General features: G+C 46.8%; 1 protein-coding gene across 1 annotated transcript in view; it reads right to left on the bottom strand.

Moving 5' to 3' along the window:
• Positions 1-10,898: 10,898 nt before the first annotated feature.
• PAK1 (p21 (RAC1) activated kinase 1) overlaps positions 10,899-18,035 on the bottom strand; it is a 74,669-nt gene continuing 67,532 nt past the window's right edge. Inside the window, exons 12-15 of the mRNA XM_082488467.1 lie at positions 17,683-17,782; positions 15,688-15,884; positions 14,052-14,189; positions 10,899-12,091 (exon numbers count right to left, since the gene is read on the bottom strand). Coding sequence (XP_082344593.1) covers positions 12,005-12,091; positions 14,052-14,189; positions 15,688-15,884; positions 17,683-17,782 — 522 coding nt within the window. The 3' untranslated portion in view covers positions 10,899-12,004. The remainder of the gene's footprint in view (positions 12,092-14,051; positions 14,190-15,687; positions 15,885-17,682; positions 17,783-18,035) is intronic.

The following is an 18,035-nucleotide window of genomic DNA, read 5'->3' as shown; positions in this document are numbered from 1 at the left end:
GTAATGTGGCACAGGGCACGAGGGGACTGTGCTGGACGTTTGGAGTGAAGCACGTCAGGGTTTTGTTTTGTGAGCTGCTCCGTACTGCCTCCTCCTGCCTCACGATCCTTTTGGTGGGTGAATCTGGAGGACTGTGTCAGCCCCTTCCCTGATGAGCCCCCTCCAGGTGGTGGGGACACCCCGCTGCTTCTCAGTAGGGATGTCACAGTGAGGTGCCCTCTTTCCCAGGGTTATAAACTGCACAGGTTGCCCTACAGGGAGACACGCAGTGTGTGATGGTCCTGAGCTCAAATGAGTTTTGTGGGGGGCTCAGATGTGATAGAATCATAGAATGGTTTGGGTTGGAAGGGACCTTGAAGATCATCCAGTTCCAACCCTCCTGCCCTGGGCAAGGACACCTCCCACCAGCCCAGGTTGCTCAAAGCCCCATCCAGCCTGGCCTTGAACACCTCCAGGGATGGAGCAGCCGTAACTTCTCTGGGCAACCTGGGCCAGTGTCTCACCACCCTTGGAGTGAAAAATTTCTTCCTAATATTTAATCTAAACCTACCCTCTTCCAGTTTGAAGCCATTCCCCCTCATCCTATCACTACATGCCCAAGTAAAAAGTCCTTCCCCAGTTCTCCTGTAGGCCCCCTTTAGGTACTGGAAGGCTACAATAAGGTCTCCCCAGAGCCTTCTCTTCTCCAGACTGAACAGCCCCAACTCTTTCAGCCTCTCCTCATAGAAGAGGTGCTCCAGCCCTCTGATCATCTTTGTGGCCATCCTCTGGACCCCTCCGATAGGTCCATGTCTTTCCTATGTTGGGGGCCCCAACATTGTTGATGCTCTCTTTCAGGTCAGCAAAGGTGTTTCCCGCCATTCAGGCTCTTAAACCCTTGCTGCATCCCATCTCTCCCAGTCCAGGCCATGATGCTTTGTCAACACAGAGGCTCTTGGGTGGCAATTTTTGTCACCAGGATGAGCCCAGAGACCTCACCAGCCACTTCTCACCCTTCACATGGGTGGGCAGCCCAGTGAGCAGATCCAGACTGGTCAGAGGGAGCCACCAGTAACAAGATGTCCCTTCCCCAGCATGCCAACACAGGAGGTGCATTGCCTAAAGCTCTTGAAGCCACCTGGTTGCACCCAGCCCACCCTCCCCAGTGCAAGGGTTAAAGCAGAGATGGATGGTGCCCAGTGTGGAGACACCACCATGTCTCTCTGCTCCAGCATCACCACTGACCTTGTGCTGATCCACCCTGGGCTGGGACCTGCCTGCCGACTTCTTCATGGTGGCAAAGGAGATGCGACAACTTATAGTGTCCCTGGGTTAAGCTGTTCCCAAAGCCTGGAGTGCTCCAGGGTGCCTACAAAACACAAAGACCTTGGGTGAGAGATGGGATTAGAGCCTGGCATGCTTGGGAAATGTGGGAAATAGAAGAAAATGGTGGATGCTTCCCACTTGGGGACCATCATAGAATCCTTTTGGTTGGAAGAGACCTTTAAGATCATCAAGTCCAACCATTAACCTAACACTGCCCAAACCACCACTAAACCATGTCCCTCAGCACCGTGTCTGCCCATCTTTTAAATACCTCTAAGGTTGGTGACTCCACCGCTTCCCTGGGCAGCCTGTTCCAGTGCTTGACAAACCTTTTGATGAAGAAATTTTTCCTAATATCCAATCTAAACCTCCCCTGCCACAACTTGAGGCCATTCCCTCTTGTCCTATCCCTGTTACTTGGGAGAAGAGACCAACCCCCCCTCGCTACACCCTCCTTTCAGATATTCAGATATGCATCCGCGAGTGCTGAGAGAGCTGGCGGATGTTATTGCTAGACCACTCTCCATCGTCTTTGAACGGTCATGGAGAACAGGAGAGGTGCCTGAGGAAGGCTGACATCACTCCAATCTTCAAAAAAGGCAAGAAGGAGGACCCAGGGAACTACAGACCGGTTAGTCTCACCTCTGTCCCTGGGAAGGTAATGGAGCGACTCATTCTGGATTTCATCTCCAAACACGTTGAGGAACAGGAAGTTATTGGAAGTGGTCAACATGGATTTACCATGCTAAATCATGCTTGACCAATCTGATAGCTTTCTATGATGTTATAACTGGTTGGCTGGATGAGGGGAAAGTCGTGGATGTCATCTACCTTGACTTTAGCAAGGCTTTTGACACTGTCTCCCACGACATCCTCATTAGGAAGCTGAGGAAGTATGGGCTAGATGAGGTGACAGTGAGGTGGATTGAGAGTTGGCTGCGGGACAGAACTCAGAGGGTTGTGATCAGCGGCACAGAGTCTAGTTGGAGGCCTGTAACCAGTGGTGTCCCCCAGGGGTCAATACTTGGTCCAATTTTGTTTAATATATTCATTAATGACCTGGATGAGGGGACAGAGTGTATCCTCAGCAAGTTTGCTGATGATACCAAACTGGGTGGGGTGGCTGACACCCCAGAGGGCCGTGCTGTCATCCAGCGTGACCTGGACAGGCTGGAGAGCTGGGCAGAGAAGAACCTAATGAGGTTCAACAAAAGCAAGTGCAAGGTCCTGCACCTGGGGAGGAAGAATGCTAGGCACCAGTATAGGTTAGGGGTGGACCTGCTGGGAAGTAGCTCAGAGGAGAAGGATCTGGGGGTTGTGGTAGACAGTAAATTATCCATGGCCCAGCAATGTGCCCTTGTCGCCAAAAAGGCCAATGGCATCCTGGGCTGCATAGGGAAGAGTGTGGCCAGTAGGTCGAGGGAGGTCATTCTCCCCCTCTACTCGGCACTGGTGAGGCCACAACTGGAATACTGTGTCCAGTTTTGGGCTCCCCAGTTCAAGAGGGACAGGGAACTGCTGGAGCGAGTCCAGCGAAGGGCAACTAAGATGATTAAGGGATTGGAGCATCTCCCTTGTGAGGAAAGGCTGAGAGAGCTGGGACTCTTTAGCCTGGAGAAGAGAAGGCTGAGGGGAGACCTCATTATGGCGTACAAGTATCTAAAGGGTGGGTTGAAGGAGGATGGAGCCAGGCTCTTTTCAATGGTTCCCAGTGACAGGACGAGGGGCAATGGGCACAAGTTAGAACACAGGAAGTTCCGTTCAAATACACGGAAACACTTCTTTACGGTGAGGGTGACGGAGCACTGGAACAGGCTGCCCAGGGAGGTGGTGGAGTCCCCTTCTCTGGAGATTTTCAAGACCCGCCTGGATGCAGTCCTGAGTAATGTGCTCCGGGCAATCCTGCTTTGGCAGGGGAGTTGGACTAGATGATCTCTAGAGGTCCCTTCCAGCTCTGATAATTCTGTGATTCTGTGATTTGTAGAGAGAGAGAAGGTCTCCCCTCAGCCTCCTTTTCTCCAGGCTGAACACCCCACCCCTCAGCCACTCCTCCTACGACCTGTGCTCCAGACCCCTCACTCCTCAGCCATGTGGCCATGAGCTCGAGGAAAGAAAAGTAGGAGTGGGGCTGAGGGGAAAGTGTTTTGCTCCCCACGTCACTGCCCTCCTGCACCAGCCCAGGAGCAGCCTTTGAGCATTTCAGCTCTCCACCAGTGAGAAACCAGAGTGTTCGCACTTACCCACCACCCTTCAGGGCATGATCCAGGCACACTTGTGTCCTGGACACCATTACAGCTGTACACGTGGTCAGTGGGATCCCGACCTTGACTGCCAGAAGAGCTGCCAGCCCCAAATGTATGCAGGTTCGTGGTGGTGGAGCACAAGGTGTTGGGGTGAGGGAGAGGTCCCGGTTCACTTCACCCACAGTTGCATTTGGAGAGGACAAGGCTCTGCTCAGCAGTGCCCTCACAGCCTCTCTCACCCCTGCCAGCCGTCATGGCACAGTGGTGACATGCCCATTCTCCCCTACTAGGCTTAACCAGCACGTCAGTGCAGAGCTGACCCACCAGAAAGCCCCACCAGAGCCTGGGAAAGCACAGGGGTGTCTGCAAGCACCCACCCTGCTGATGTACACAGAGAACCCATCATCGAGGACCTGTGCTACCTGTGCACTGGGGACAGAGATCCTGTCCCCAATGGCTCACACGTAACCGTTGAACTGGGAGGGACACATTTCCCTCAGGAGGCTGCCACAACGCCGAAATATAAATAACAACTTAAAAATGAGAGAGGAGATAAGCTGGAGATGGGGTGATCGCAGGGGAACGGACATACCCGAGCACCAGATTCCGTGTCACAACCATCTCCTTCTCCCTATCCCTGCTGGTGCGTGCATCCGCCAAAAGAAAACACAAAAACCGTCTTTTTATGTTGCTCATGGAAACTGAGCACCATAAAAGGAAACGAATCTCCAGCGCAGCTGCCAGGAGAGGGCATTACAGCCCCAGCAATGGGTGAGGAGCTGCCAGGAAAGCCCAGCAAGGTCCCTGCGCATCGCGGTCAAGCTACAGGTCCTCCTAAAAGATGAGCTTGGGAACCAAAACTCAGACATCTTCTGGGTGCTGCTAAAAATGAGGGATGCAGTAAAAGCCTCATCTGTATGGGGTGCTGCAGTTTTCCCTGCAGCGTGTGACAAGGAACATCTCTTCTCTGTCGTACCTCCCAGCGTATTGCAGCTCCTACCGCTAATTCCCCCATTTTGCTCTCAAATAACCCAATATCCTGCAGTTACACACAAGAATAACCATTCCCGCTAGGATTTAGCTGCCGCTTCACTCTGTCTGACTCTGACCTGAAGGTGTGTCTTCCCCAAAGCTTCTCCCTATCTTTCCTCCCCCCTTCTCCCTCTGTAAATCAGCTGGTCTAAGACGAGGCATCACCCCTCCCTGTAAACCTCACCCCAGAATCACACAGGATCTATAAGGACAAGTCGCCAAATTTAGGAATGGAGAAGTAAAACTTTAAAAGATCTGGGGGAGGTGCCACAGAAATGGCAATAATTGCACCCGTAGCCTCAGGACAACCCTCTGAGATCACCACACGGGGGGCGGGGAGGGGGGTCCCCCTTCTGTGCAGATGGGAGAAAAATCAGGTGTTGGGAATAGAGAACCGGGGCTGGGATGTATTTCGCAGCTGGGACATCTTGACCAGGACCAGTGCAGAAGCTCATTGCCTTTCCCATGTGAGTCTGCCTTCCCACCTGCAGCTGAGTGGGTCCTTCCTCTTCTCTATTTTAAAAGGTGCAACCACAAACCAACTGCACACATGTGAGCAGTTGATGAGAGGACTGCTGAACATCATGCACTGCTGGTTTGGACCCACAACGGACAGGCACCAAGGTGTGAAAGGGGCGCCCATGCCCAGCCCAACTTCATTAGGCGGTCCTAATTGGAGATGTGTTGAGAGCAGTTTCATAGTCATGTTTGGCTAAAGGCTGAAATATTCAGAATTATTTATCTGACACTCCAAAACTGATTCACCTGTTAAAAAAAAAAAAAAACCAAGTCACTAATTATTTTAAGTTAATTTAGGAATTGACCTTTGAGAAAAGCTCACTATGGCTCTGAAAAGCCTTCAAATGAGTTATACTTCATCAAAACCAACATCAATCATTTCTTAAAGCCTTGAAATCATTCATTGTCCAATATCTCCCACCCACAGCAACCACTGGACAATTCAACCAAGTTCATCTCAAGGGAAGTGGCCTCCAAGACAGAAAGTCCCCCCGAAAGCTAGTTAGAGATTGTGGCTTTACCTCCTGCCCTGTGGAGGATGCACCAAACACCAACCCAGTAGCACTTTTAGGGGCACTTGTGGGGGTATGTTACCAGGATCATGAGTTTGCCTGGTGCCCTGCTTTGCGAAGCTTCAGAGGAGGTGGTGGTGGCTGCCCAGTCAGATTTCCTTTCTCTGACGGGACAAGGACATCCAACACGGGATGCTACCACATGACGGCAAAGAGAATTGCGCACAATCCCAACCATTTGGGCTGCAACGTTCCTCTTGCTCAAGTGACAGGGCTCCTTGCCTTCACAAAAAAAAAAAAAAAAAAAAAAAGCCCAGAAAAACAGGTCTTTCCTCTGGCTTTCCTGAAAAAGAGCTGTACAAGGTGGTCCCTTTTCTTCCAGTGCCCTCTCTAACATCTGGCTCAGCGCCCAGCTGACTCACGAGAACTCAGCAGAGCTTCCCACTGCTGCTCACCCCCACGTTCCTCAGAGGCTGCGCTCAGAAAGTCCTCTCAGCACTGGGTTGGGTTTCTCAGACTTCAGAGTAAAAACATCCAGGTCAGATGTTTTACAAGCAGGAGATGAAATGCAGAAGGCAGGTTGTGGTGGCACGCGTCCTCCCCAAATCATAATATTCCTGCTCCCTGCTGCAATGAGCAAACAAATACGTAGGATGAGAAACTCCTGCTCTTGTCATCAGCCTCGTCGCACCAACCCCGCAAGAAAGAGTGATGCTGGGGAAGGTGGTTGTAGGTACCTATCCCAAACCTTCCCCTGATTTCCTCCTCCATACGAGAAGCCTCAGGCACTGAGCTCTACCCAGGAAGAAAACAAGCATTCAGGGGGCAAGAATTTCCCTCACCAGCTGCTTCCTCCTTTTCCTCCTCAAGCCGTGGTCTAGATCCTACTTCCAGAGTGATGTTTCTCAGAGCATTACCTACGTCCGAGTGGTAAAAATACCACTTGCTGCGACAGCTTTTAGCGTAATCATTTTACTCAACCAAATAAGAGCTGATTAAGATGGATCAGAGAAACGCAACTCCTCCTTTAAGCACCCCCACTCAGTGCTACTGTCACCGCAGGGGTCACTGACACAGCAAGTGAAGGAGAACCAGGTAATTCATTCAGGTTTTATTTGAGTTTTGTTTTTAAAGTGGCTGAGTCGACCTCGCACGCTAACCAAATCCGGCATCACAGGAGAGTTAGGCCGAGGCAGTATGAAGAGAAACACATTATGCAGCTGATTTTAAAACGGCAACAGCCCCTGTATGTCCAGGTGGGATACGACACAAAGACACCTGCCCACAGATGAAAACTGCAGTCAGAAACCTGTAGGTGCAGAGCGACAAAGTCTCCTTTACGAAGACAAGACCAAAGAGCGGTGGCTGCTGACACGATCCCAAAGCAGTGCTGATCACGGAAAGCCGCTGTACTGACGCTGTCAGGAGAGAGGGAACGCGCTGCTTATCCAGACGCCTAGGTGAAATCCGCTTCTGCCATACCACGTACACATGAAATCTGGCCTCTCTCCTCAGTTCCTTGGCACATCGAGGCCAGCTCCTCCGTTCTAGCTCCCACTTTGCCTTTTCAGCTGAATTTTGTCATTTTTGGGAACCTCCTGGATTGGCCCCAGCTCCCTTAGCACAGGCTGTGACTCAAAGCCATACTGCTGCTCCCGTCTTCACTTCCAGCACCTCTTCCTTTCTGCTCTCCTCCTTCAGAGACGTCGCTGCCTTGAGATGCAGCAGGCTGCCGCAGCACTCCTTGAATTTCCTCAGCAATTGCACAATTAAGGTTTTAACCTTTGCTTCATCCTACCCCAGCACTCCTTGGACCAACTCCATCTCTCCCTGTAGCTCTTCCCACCGTTTCTCTACAGGTATCCATCTTGGCAGTGAGTTTCTGTCCTGCTCCCATCTGTATTGCTGTTTTGTTACTCTTGGCTATTCCCTGTCAAAGTTGGCAGTCGCTTCTCTAAGATCCCATCTTTGACATTGTGAGCAGTCATTAGCAACAAACGATGAGATCCTAGAGCATTAATTATCCATACACTTGATCCAGTTGGGCTTGCAACCCCAAAATACATCTACAGACTCTCTATTACTGTTGGAATGCCATTAAAACATCTCATTATTTTATGGTGGGAAGATGGAGAATCAGACTTCGTTTTTAACATTGAAGATGTCGTCATCCACCGTACAAATGGATTATGCAAACTCTTAATTAGGAATGAGGTGCAAACAAATATTATTCTTGGACTTTGGTCTGGACCAGTTCTCCTGTCAGCCAAGGATGGTAGGCTTTAAGTACCTACTTACAAGCCACCACAGTCCGCTCTTACACAGTACTTTCCTGCAAATGTGCCCTACTTATATCAACCTGCAGCATTTTGAGAGACAGATGGATTAGTATCCTAACAGAGATCTCAGCTAAGAAGCGACAGCCTTTTACACGCCTCACATTTCTGACCAGGCAACATTGTCGACACTTTTTCAAAACCAGGCCCCTGAAAAGGGGGCCATCAAGTTGGAAACAAGACACTGCAGCAACCCCAGTTGCTTCACAAAACAGTGGGGTTTACATCGATGTGGTGTTTACCCCCCAAGCCTCTTCTCAAGCTCTAACCAGAGCGTTTAAGTCAAGTAAGCGTCTCCATGGAAACCTCCTTTTTCAAGGAGTCTTCTTGCTGGAGAAAACCATGCACCCCTTTTGTTTAAAAGGGGAACGCAGATTGGTAGGAACATAATGCCTGTCTAGAGAAGAGCCTGTATCGACTCACCAGCCAGATTTGTGTCCTTTAAAAACACGTCCATTCAATTAAGACATTTCAGGGATAGCTAAAGGTGCGCTATTGCTGCTGCAACCAAACTAGCAAAGTTCTGCCGGCCCCTCCAGCCCTGCCCTGGCTCTATACTCTCAGCACCACGACCTGCCTTCAAGGCACACAGGGGCCTCGCTTACCCCTCTCACACATGAAGTCTCAGCCCCAGTGAACTCCAAATCAATCGTTTGTTTAAAGTAAACCTAGAGCTAAAGCAATACAAATCAATGCCCATTCTTGAAATATAGGAAGCATCTTGTCGAAGCTACTAATTGCTTCTTAAATAAGACAATCATCTTCTGCACTTTGGAAAAGACGAGTTTTAGCCTCTCCCTCCACCAAGCATTTTGTACGCTGTAGCATGTTATATCAATTTCTGGCATAGGATTGCTTGAGATCCCTCAAAAAGGAAGCCAGTTCTCAGAAAGGACACTCAAACAATTGAATATTTCACATTCTAATATAGAAGGGAGAGTTTAATATTAAGAGGCAAATAAATAATTCAGGGCTGTGATTAAAAATGGTTTCAACTCAGGCAAATCGGTGCACAGAATAAAAGAAAAAGCAAAGCCACCAAAGTTCTCTAGCTGGAGTTGCTTTCAAATCACAGTAGAGTCGAGATGTTCTCAGAAAAATAAGACCCAGGGATTAATTTTTAATTCAGAGCCGCTATTTAAGAGCTCTCTTTAGATAGGAAGGTGCTGTAAATGGCTACACAAAGGCTAACACAGGTGCCGGTGCTGGGTGATGCACAGATGAAGAGAGTGGAGGAAAGGATGTAGCTCAGAACAACAAAAATCCCATTCTCCTAAGCTTAAGGTAGTCACAATTATTAATTTTTTTTTTTTTTTAAGATTTTCTGAGAACATAAAAACATGACGTGCCTGTTAACTTGAAACTAGGTCCAGGCACACTGCAGCAGTTGCCTCCTTTTCCCACCCATCACAGGTAGGGGAAAAAAAAAGCTTGGGACAAGATGACACACATCTATGGCCACAGCCTTGCTGCTTCCCAGTGGAGATCAAAAGGCTTTTGGCAACCCCCCCTTTCTCAAGGAGGTAAAAGAAACAAGGCAGGACCGAGTCAAAAGTGGAAGCCAATGAGACAGACACATATCACTATCACAAGAAGAGGAATAAACAGTCATGTCAACACCTTTCCATTATGCAACAGTGAATCCAGAAGAGCTACTTCAACACATATACAAATAACCCTTTTCCCTTCTTTGGGGAAATTTAGCAGGAATCCTGCTGCAGAAAAATAATTTTACGTGCGTGCTTGCAGATAGGGCATATCTGCATTAAGGTTTTCATCTCAGTGGGACGCAGAGGACTGAATGGGTAAGGGAGCTAAAGAGACATTAAACACATTTGTGGGTCGGATTTAATCCTGTGCTCTCAAAAAAAGTCAATTACCAAATCTCTAAGACCAGAGCCATATGAAATTTTAGATCAAGTGAGATCTAGCCCCTAATTCGTTCCTTCCCACGTATGTCATCTGAAGTATTCCAGAAGAAATAGAAACAAAGTCCTTATTCAAAGGGAATTATTCAAGGGTAGTGGCCTTCCATTTCGCAATCTCCACCGAAGCTCCAAGCAGAAGAGCTCATCAACAGATCATATACCTCTCCAGGCTGGCAGCTTTGCTATTTTTCCCAAGGAATTTGTGCTTAGATACAAGCTTTGCGAGGGAAAACTCTTAATATTACAGGGAGAATAAATATATATACAAAAAGGGAGAGAGGCTGCAGATTTTGGTAATGCCTTGTGTCAAACAGTGACCACCCTGGAGCACAAAGGATGGGAAAAGGCACCACAGAAGCAAAAGACCTCACAAACTATCTATACATGGTAAAACTAGCGTACGAGCGGTAATGTATTGTGGAGTGAATAGGAAAAATATATTTGAATTAAAACCCAGGTGTAGGGAGGAAAGGGCTGAGCCACCAGCAGGTCTCAGCAAGAAGCAGGAATGAGTTTCTGTGCAACACAACTGCTTTGGAGAGAGATGAGCGGTTACTCCAGAATGGGTTTGAAGTCACCCCATAGATGACCAAAGCAGCACAGAGAAAGCAGCTCCCCCAGTTATAGAATCATAGAATTGTCTAGGTTGGAAGAGACCCTTGGGATCATCAAGTCCAACCATCTACCCTACTCTACAAAGTTCTCCCCTACACCATATCGCCCAACACAACATCTAAACGTCTCTTAAACACATCCAGGGATGGGGACTCAACCACCTCCCTGGGCAGTCTATTCCAATGACTGACCACATTATAATACAGATCTTTCATCAGTTTTCTCTATGTGTAAAGTTACTCCCTTGAGAGCCACTTGCTATCCCAGAGGACTACAGAAGGAGTAAGAGACAAGGTTATATTACTTCTTCCAACACTTTCAAGCACCCAGTGACAATACAAACAATCATCTTATCCAACAGACTTGTCTGGTGACAGTGAATTCTCCAATCCTCCCTCAGCCCCAAGTTAAGAAATGCAGCAGCCATTTTATTAAAAATCAGTATACAGTTGAACATAAACCCAGTGTTTACAACCAACCCTCTAGTAGTTCCAGGTTTCCTGTTGTTTTACAGACTATTAGCAACCAAAGGAATCAGTAGCATAAAGAAACCACTATCATTTAAAAAAAATTAATGTCCCCACGTCTCCAAGAAAGCAGCATCCACGATCAGTTTGTTTTCCATTGGATTTGCTCTAAGAAAAAAGAGTTTTCATCACCATTTTGCAGGCAAATCTCATCTTTTAACAGTAATTGCCGTTTGCTTTATCATACAGGACAAGGGTCTCTAAGAAGCCTCACAGCACTGATAAAATAACCCTAAAAGAGCTGTCAATTTTTCCTGCGATTTACCTTCTAGAACATCAGTAATGTTTGAGATTTGTTTAACTACTTGAGTTGAAACTAAAGGGGGAGGGGTGGCCCCAATTCACACAATTTGGCAATAAGATCATCCATTAAGTTCTCCAACGGCTGCAGGAAGCACACAGAGGCCTTCTTCATGTTCCCTCGAAGCATCCAGCAGTGCTGTAGGAGGTATGTGTATTCACACCCTCATTCCCCTTTCAGTCGTTACAGCTGTTCACATTTTGGCTGCCTGCTTCCTTCCCTCCTCCAGTCATCCAAAGCACAGAGTAGCCTCAGTGGTGCAATAGCAGCTTGCCAGAAGGAGGGAAAGTCCAGCCAACAGGAGATTTAATTTATTAAGATAAACACGGTCTAAGGCTCCACATTTTTTTAAAAAATAAACACAGTAAGAAATGTGAAAACAAAATGGCTTTGCTACGTGTAGGTCAGGTTCAGACGTTCTCAGAAAGATATTCTCAACCATATGACCTTCCCCTCTCACCCCCATCATGAGGACGAGAAGACAGTTCACTACATAAGATCAGCAGTCTCCCTGTTGTGTGCCCTTCCACATTCAGTGAACAAAACCTCTGTCACCCTTCAGGGCAGATCAAAGTTTTAAGAACACCCCTGTGAAGAAGGAGCAGAAGGGGAGAGGGGCAGGTAATTTAGTCTCTGAAACGAACACCTAAAAATCTTGACACGACGACTGTGTTGACTCCACCACTTTAATGGTTGTTCTTGGCAGCCTCTTTAGCTGCAATAATCAGAGGAGTGAGACTAGACAGAGGCTTTGCAATTTTCAGGAACTGGTGCTAGGAAGAAGAAAAAAAAAAAAAAGAAAAAGGGTTAAGTTTTTCAGAACATGCAACAGAAGTCGGGTGGCTACTCAAAATATTGGCACCTAGACTCATATGAAGTCTAACAACCTGCTCTAATCTCTGAACACATGAAACCAAAAGGTCTGTTACCACCACACACTTTTGGAGCTTGCCTGAAGTGATGAACAGATTTGCACTCAACACATGTAAATTCTCCAATATTTGTACATGTTCAAGACCAAACAAAATTCAGTGAATCCCCCTAGGGAATTATAAAGTCTTGCAAAAGCTGTAGCGAAATTCTGTGCGGAAGGAAGGTGTAACAAAAACAACCTGTGCGGTTCAAACACAAGGCACAGGGCTTCCTGCAGGAATCACCTCTCATTTCTCTCTTCCCTGTTATCCGAGGTCTGGTGAAAGCAATGCCTTGGCCTTCCACGGATATTAGAAATTTGCAAAACAGCTGGAATTTAGGACAGTTGCACAGAGCTTACAACACAGAGCCATTCAGTCAGTCTCCCATACAAGGTGCTCTGTTAAATAAAACAATATTGATTATTAAACAGCTCTCAGGTGAGAGTGAAGGCATGTAGGGCAAGTTCACAAGCTGTTCTGGGGAAAAAAAAAAAAAAAAAAAGCAAAAAAAAGCAACTATATCTGACAGGACTTGTGAGCATCAGAAGGGATCAACCACCCAAGGCAACATGCTCCAGAGATGGAAGGAAAAAGAAAAAAAAAAAAAAAAAAAAAAAAAAAATCAGAGGCTAAAAGGTAGTTAAAAACAGGCAGAAATGTTACAATCAAAATGTTCTCCTGCTCCAAGGAACAGAACATTACTGCTTTCTGATATTTTGGGGCTGGAGAGTCCATGAGGAAAAAATGATCTTTCAACTACTGCCATTCCACCAGTGATTAATGCTTCATTACAGTCTCAGAAGGCAGCAACACATCCAAAACTGAATCCACTACACAAACTAGCAGAAAGAACGGAAAACAAAACCGGGAACTGTCTCACAGTTGAGGTCTGAGTGCCCCTGATCACAGATTTATTTTACAAAGATCTAAGTTTTCCACCCCCACGGCAGATTTGACAGAAGGAACACACAAACCAGTCCTCTCATCCACGTTGGTAAAAAGCCTGGCAGCTTGGCCTTCCTTTTTCACCAGCATTTCAGACTAAGACACCAGGTTTTCAATGAAAGAACTGCTGATAGAGTAGTGAGACACTGGAACAGGTTGCCCAGAGTAGTTGTGGCTGCCCCATGCCTGGAAGCGCTCAAGGCCAGGTTGGATGGAGCTTGGAGCAACCTGGTCTAGTGAAAGATGTCCCTGCCCACAGCACGGGGGTTGGACTAGAGGATCTTTAAAGGTCCTTCCTCACCCAAACCATTCTGTGATTAAGATACCTCGTAAGCTTTATTCCATCACCTCTGTAAGGAGTAACACCTGGCAAAATGTTGTAATGCCAAACTGCTCCCGTTAATGCAAGCCACGCATATTCCACACAGCTTTGTGACCCCTCCACCGGAAGGGAGACAATCAGAATATCCAACAGCTAGAAGCTCACCTGTTGTCCAACTCGGGACAAGCATGGCCAGAGCATGACAACACGTACAGATATCAGGGCCAGCTGTGTGAAGAAGCCATTGGAATTAAGGGGCTCAGCATTTGGCAGGCCTGGGGCACGGCTATTATTTGAGGTTGGCTACAGTACATGCGGCACAGCAGCTGCTAGTAGCAAGTACAGCATAACAAGGGAGTAGTCTGTTAACACTTAATTATAGATTAAGGTTTTGGGGTTATTTGATTTTTTTTTTCCTGGCAGGTTCTCTTAGCCATGCTTGTGCCTTCAGCTAATGCAGTATTTAAGACACCAAACAAGATCTCCCCATAAGCCTGGCGTCACTCGGGATTGCATGATTACATTGATTCGGCCCTGTTCCCCATCACCTACCTGTAGCAGCTCTTTCGCAGAACCTCTCTTTTCCACATCCATTTCAAGACAGCGATTTAAGAAGTCTCGGAATATGGGTGAAAGCTTTTCTGGATTCTGCAGTTCTGGAGTCCCATTAGTAGCAATGAGATACAGGGCCTAAAACAAAAACAAGCACCAAAGAAACAGGAGGTTATGAAGGTTAGATTCCATCTCTGGATTACAGAGACACCCATTTCTGCTCTCCCTCCTCCCAGTTCAATGGAGAGGAAAAAACCCCACCTTATCAGGGTGACTAATCAATGCTTAAGTTTCAGCAAACAGAATAGCTGCCAGCCCTATTTTTCTGTGGATGGGATCCAATCCTTTATTGTTTTACCCTCCTAATCTGGGTTTGGATCCTGCAGCCCTCTCAAGGGATTAGGAGGACAAAAACAACATTCCAGGCCGTGTTTACACAGGGAAGTTAGCTGGCATGACTCTACCACTGCTAGACTCCTGCAATAACTATATCCTCATGGGAAGGTACCCCTGAATAAATAGGAGATTTTGTTCTGTTGGTACTTTGCCTGAGTGCACATGGCCTAAAACATCAATACGATAGAGATGCAGTTGGCTCCATACAAAAGATGTCCAGCAGATACTCAAGGAGCTTTTAACATCCTGCAGAAACAAGGAGTTCTGCTACTGCTTGGGGATGTAGCGTTCACACCCACCCCCCTCTGAGAATCAAGGAACTCAGAACTCATCCATTTCAGGATTTCAGGCAAGAAACTTCCTGGACGGATTTTCAAAGGAAACGGAAATCTGTCAGAGACTTGTTAATATGCAGGTCCTTTGAGCACATCACTCAGCACAGCCCATGGGAGCAGCCTGATAGCCTGGGAATTGGCACAAGTTGAGTTAAACGAAGCCAAAGCACTGTTACTTAACCAGCCTCAAATTTAACTCAACACCCAGTTTCTTTCCTTTCACTCTTCTTTGCTGCTGCTCTTCTCTCCCAAAAATCACTTCCAGTGCAAGGGATGGAGACAAAAGTTAAAGAGAATTTTTCTAGATCCCCTCACCCCTAGTGGCTGAGGGAGAAGCCATAAAACTGGCTTATATTAAGTGCAGTTGCATCCCTACAAACTGACAGCATCTCCCCTTTCATTAAAAACTAAACAGGGGAAAGACATCAGGAGGCTTAAGTCCTGTCTAAGCTTGTAGCTTTATTTGGAGCACAAAGGGAGGAACAATCTGCCAGTAGGAAAAAGCTCCATTTATAGAATAGTAACACATCATATTTTTGAACTAAAGGAGAAGTCTTCCCCACTCACAGGGCACAAGGATTCAAGAAGTCAGCTGCTTTGGTGCCATCACGTACTCTTTCTGCCTCTATCAGCATCTTCAGAAAGTGGGAAATTGATGCATGAGTGTGCATGACCTAACTCACCAGAGGTGACCAGAGGGTCTGCAACAGAAGAACCCACACCTCCACTACCCAGAGCCAACTATGGCTTTTAACTAAAACTATCTCAATCTTCCCACTGCAACATCTACACAGATACAGGGCTGCAGGTGGTGAAACCACACTGGAGGATTCACCTGCCTCCTTTAGAGCTTAGTTTCACTAACAGGCCCAGTGAAGACCTGCAGGCAAAAGATGCTCACTTACTCTCAGAGGGTTTTCATTGAGGTAGGGAGGCTCTCCTTCTATCATCTCGATGGCCATTATCCCCAGTGACCAGATATCCACTTTGGGCCCGTACGCTTTCCGCGTCACCACTTCAGGTGCCATCCAGTATGGGGTCCCCACCATGGTACTGCGTTTGCTCTGCTCAGGAGTGATCTGGGCACAGAAGCCGAAGTCAGCTGGAAAATTAAAGAGGGGGGGGGAAGAAACAGACACAGAAATCAGCAAGTTTCTCCAAAACCAAGCCAGAGCCGTAGTACAAGCTACCCCGCTGCATCGTCTGGTGTGTTGCTGCTGCAACTGTGAAAGGAGGGGGGGGGGAGGGGGGGGGGTGTGTGGCTAATCTAAAAGACGGTGCTGAGAAGTAAGTTTCTAAATTTGCCTCACTGAGGCCATGAGGATTACAGAGCTGCTGACTTGTCTATGTGAATGATGGTGATCAGTAAATAACCATATATGGACATTGAGACACTTGACTGCAGCATTATGCAGCTGTAATACACTATGTAGAATATGGTCTAAAGACTGTTCCTAAGTATGTGAAAATAGAAATTAATGCACAGCCTGATCTAGATACACCTCCCCCCTCAACCTACATACTATATTGTCTGTTGATAGTTCAGTCCCAGAGATACTACTTCCCCAGTAGATATATCATCCCTCAAACAGGATTTGCTTTACAGACCAAACAGTGTTCAGAATTAAATTTAAGTACCTAAATTTATACTGATTATTTTCTTCAAATAGACAGAAAGATGTAGAGTTTTCACACAAGGATTGCAGGGCCCTATGTCTTATTTGTATTTGACTTACTGAAAGAAAACTCATTCTGTTCTTGTGAGCCTAGCAGAATCAACACAGCAAGATGCACTGCCCATCTTGACCCCCTATGGCACTGTGGGTTTAATTTTAGGCAGAATGATGAAAATTAAACTGATCCCTAGCTGAGTTCTCATCAAGGCTAACAACCAGGAAAGGTACATATGGTTCATAAACAGAGCAAATTTCCAGCAGAGCCAATAAGCAGCTCAAGTCCAGAAGGTTACCGCATCATACCCACAGGGACTTTTCTAACTTTAAACTACAGCCCGGTACCTGCCTACTGTGCTCAAAGAAGTTATTCCGTAAGAACGGAGCACTCTGGCCCTGATCAGCTATTCATCGCCAACACTCCAGAGATGTGACTGTACCAAAGTACAGCGTTAGTCTAAAAAGCAATTATGTGCAAAAAACCCCACCTTCTTACTCAGCATATCTGCACTGTGCGAATTTTGAGTCATATCTGCTGTCACTGCCGACCAAAATAGATTTATTTATGCCTGTTGGGTGCTAGCCAACAGAACTGAGAGGAAGAGAAAAGGGAGTACAATTTTGTTAAAGCTATAGGTGGAAGATAATTATTGACTAGTGTCCAGACTTATCTCTGCATAGGCAATGACAATTACAACAGCTACCTTAGCACCCGAGGGGCAGAACAGTCTCAAGGTCTTTATTACTGGTGATAACACAAGGAGGAAACAACATTTAGAGTCCAGCCTGGGTTGGCACTGTAAGATTAAATGTTTTCTAGTTACACAGTTTTCATTTCTCCCTCCACTCCCCTTGCCCCCAAGTATCTACAATATTTTCCAGACTGAAGAGATTGCTCACAAATAAAGACTTCTGGCCCTACAACCCAGCTTTCTAGAGTGCAGTAGCATTAAAATACTGTTATTTTAGTCCACAAAAACAGATGGCCCAAAGCTAAACGAACCCCAAACCTCACTTTGAGTCTGGTATCAGTTCAGAAGGATTCACGCTTGCCAATCTCCATTAAAACCAATACCACAAAAACGCCTACAGGAGCATTTCTACAGCCTCTTCATCGCCACAGCATCAAGCATCTCAAACACCCATCTCCCCAACAGGCCTGGCCTATAGCAGATAACAGCCCTGGGTTGATAACTCAAGTCATCAGCAGTGCTGTTCTTCACATACTTAGTTTGACAGAGCCATCCATTCCCAGCAGGATGTTGTCACTCTTGATGTCCCTGTGAATAACTTGGTTTGAATGGAGGAATTCCAGAGCTTGAAGACACTGGAAAAAAAAATAATTGAGATATTCTTACTGTGCATGACATTATTCACCGGTCACAATTAGCCAACTAATAGACTCTAACAACGTGCATTTTGAGTAGCAAAGGCTTAGTGTCTTAGAGTCTTCCATATATTCAGTATGTGCAGGGCTATAGAGAGAGATCCCACTGGGATCAGCAGGTCCTAGAAGGACAAGTTAGTCACAAAAGACCTGGAGAACAGGCATAACCAGGGGGATTCTAACCCCATTTAGC

This window comes from Vanellus vanellus (genome assembly GCF_965231255.1).
Source record: "Vanellus vanellus genome assembly, chromosome: 1".
Classification (NCBI taxonomy): Eukaryota; Metazoa; Chordata; class Aves; order Charadriiformes; family Charadriidae; genus Vanellus; species Vanellus vanellus.
The sequence above is the reverse complement of the archived record's forward strand: the minus strand, read 5'-3'. Positions and strand labels throughout refer to the sequence as shown.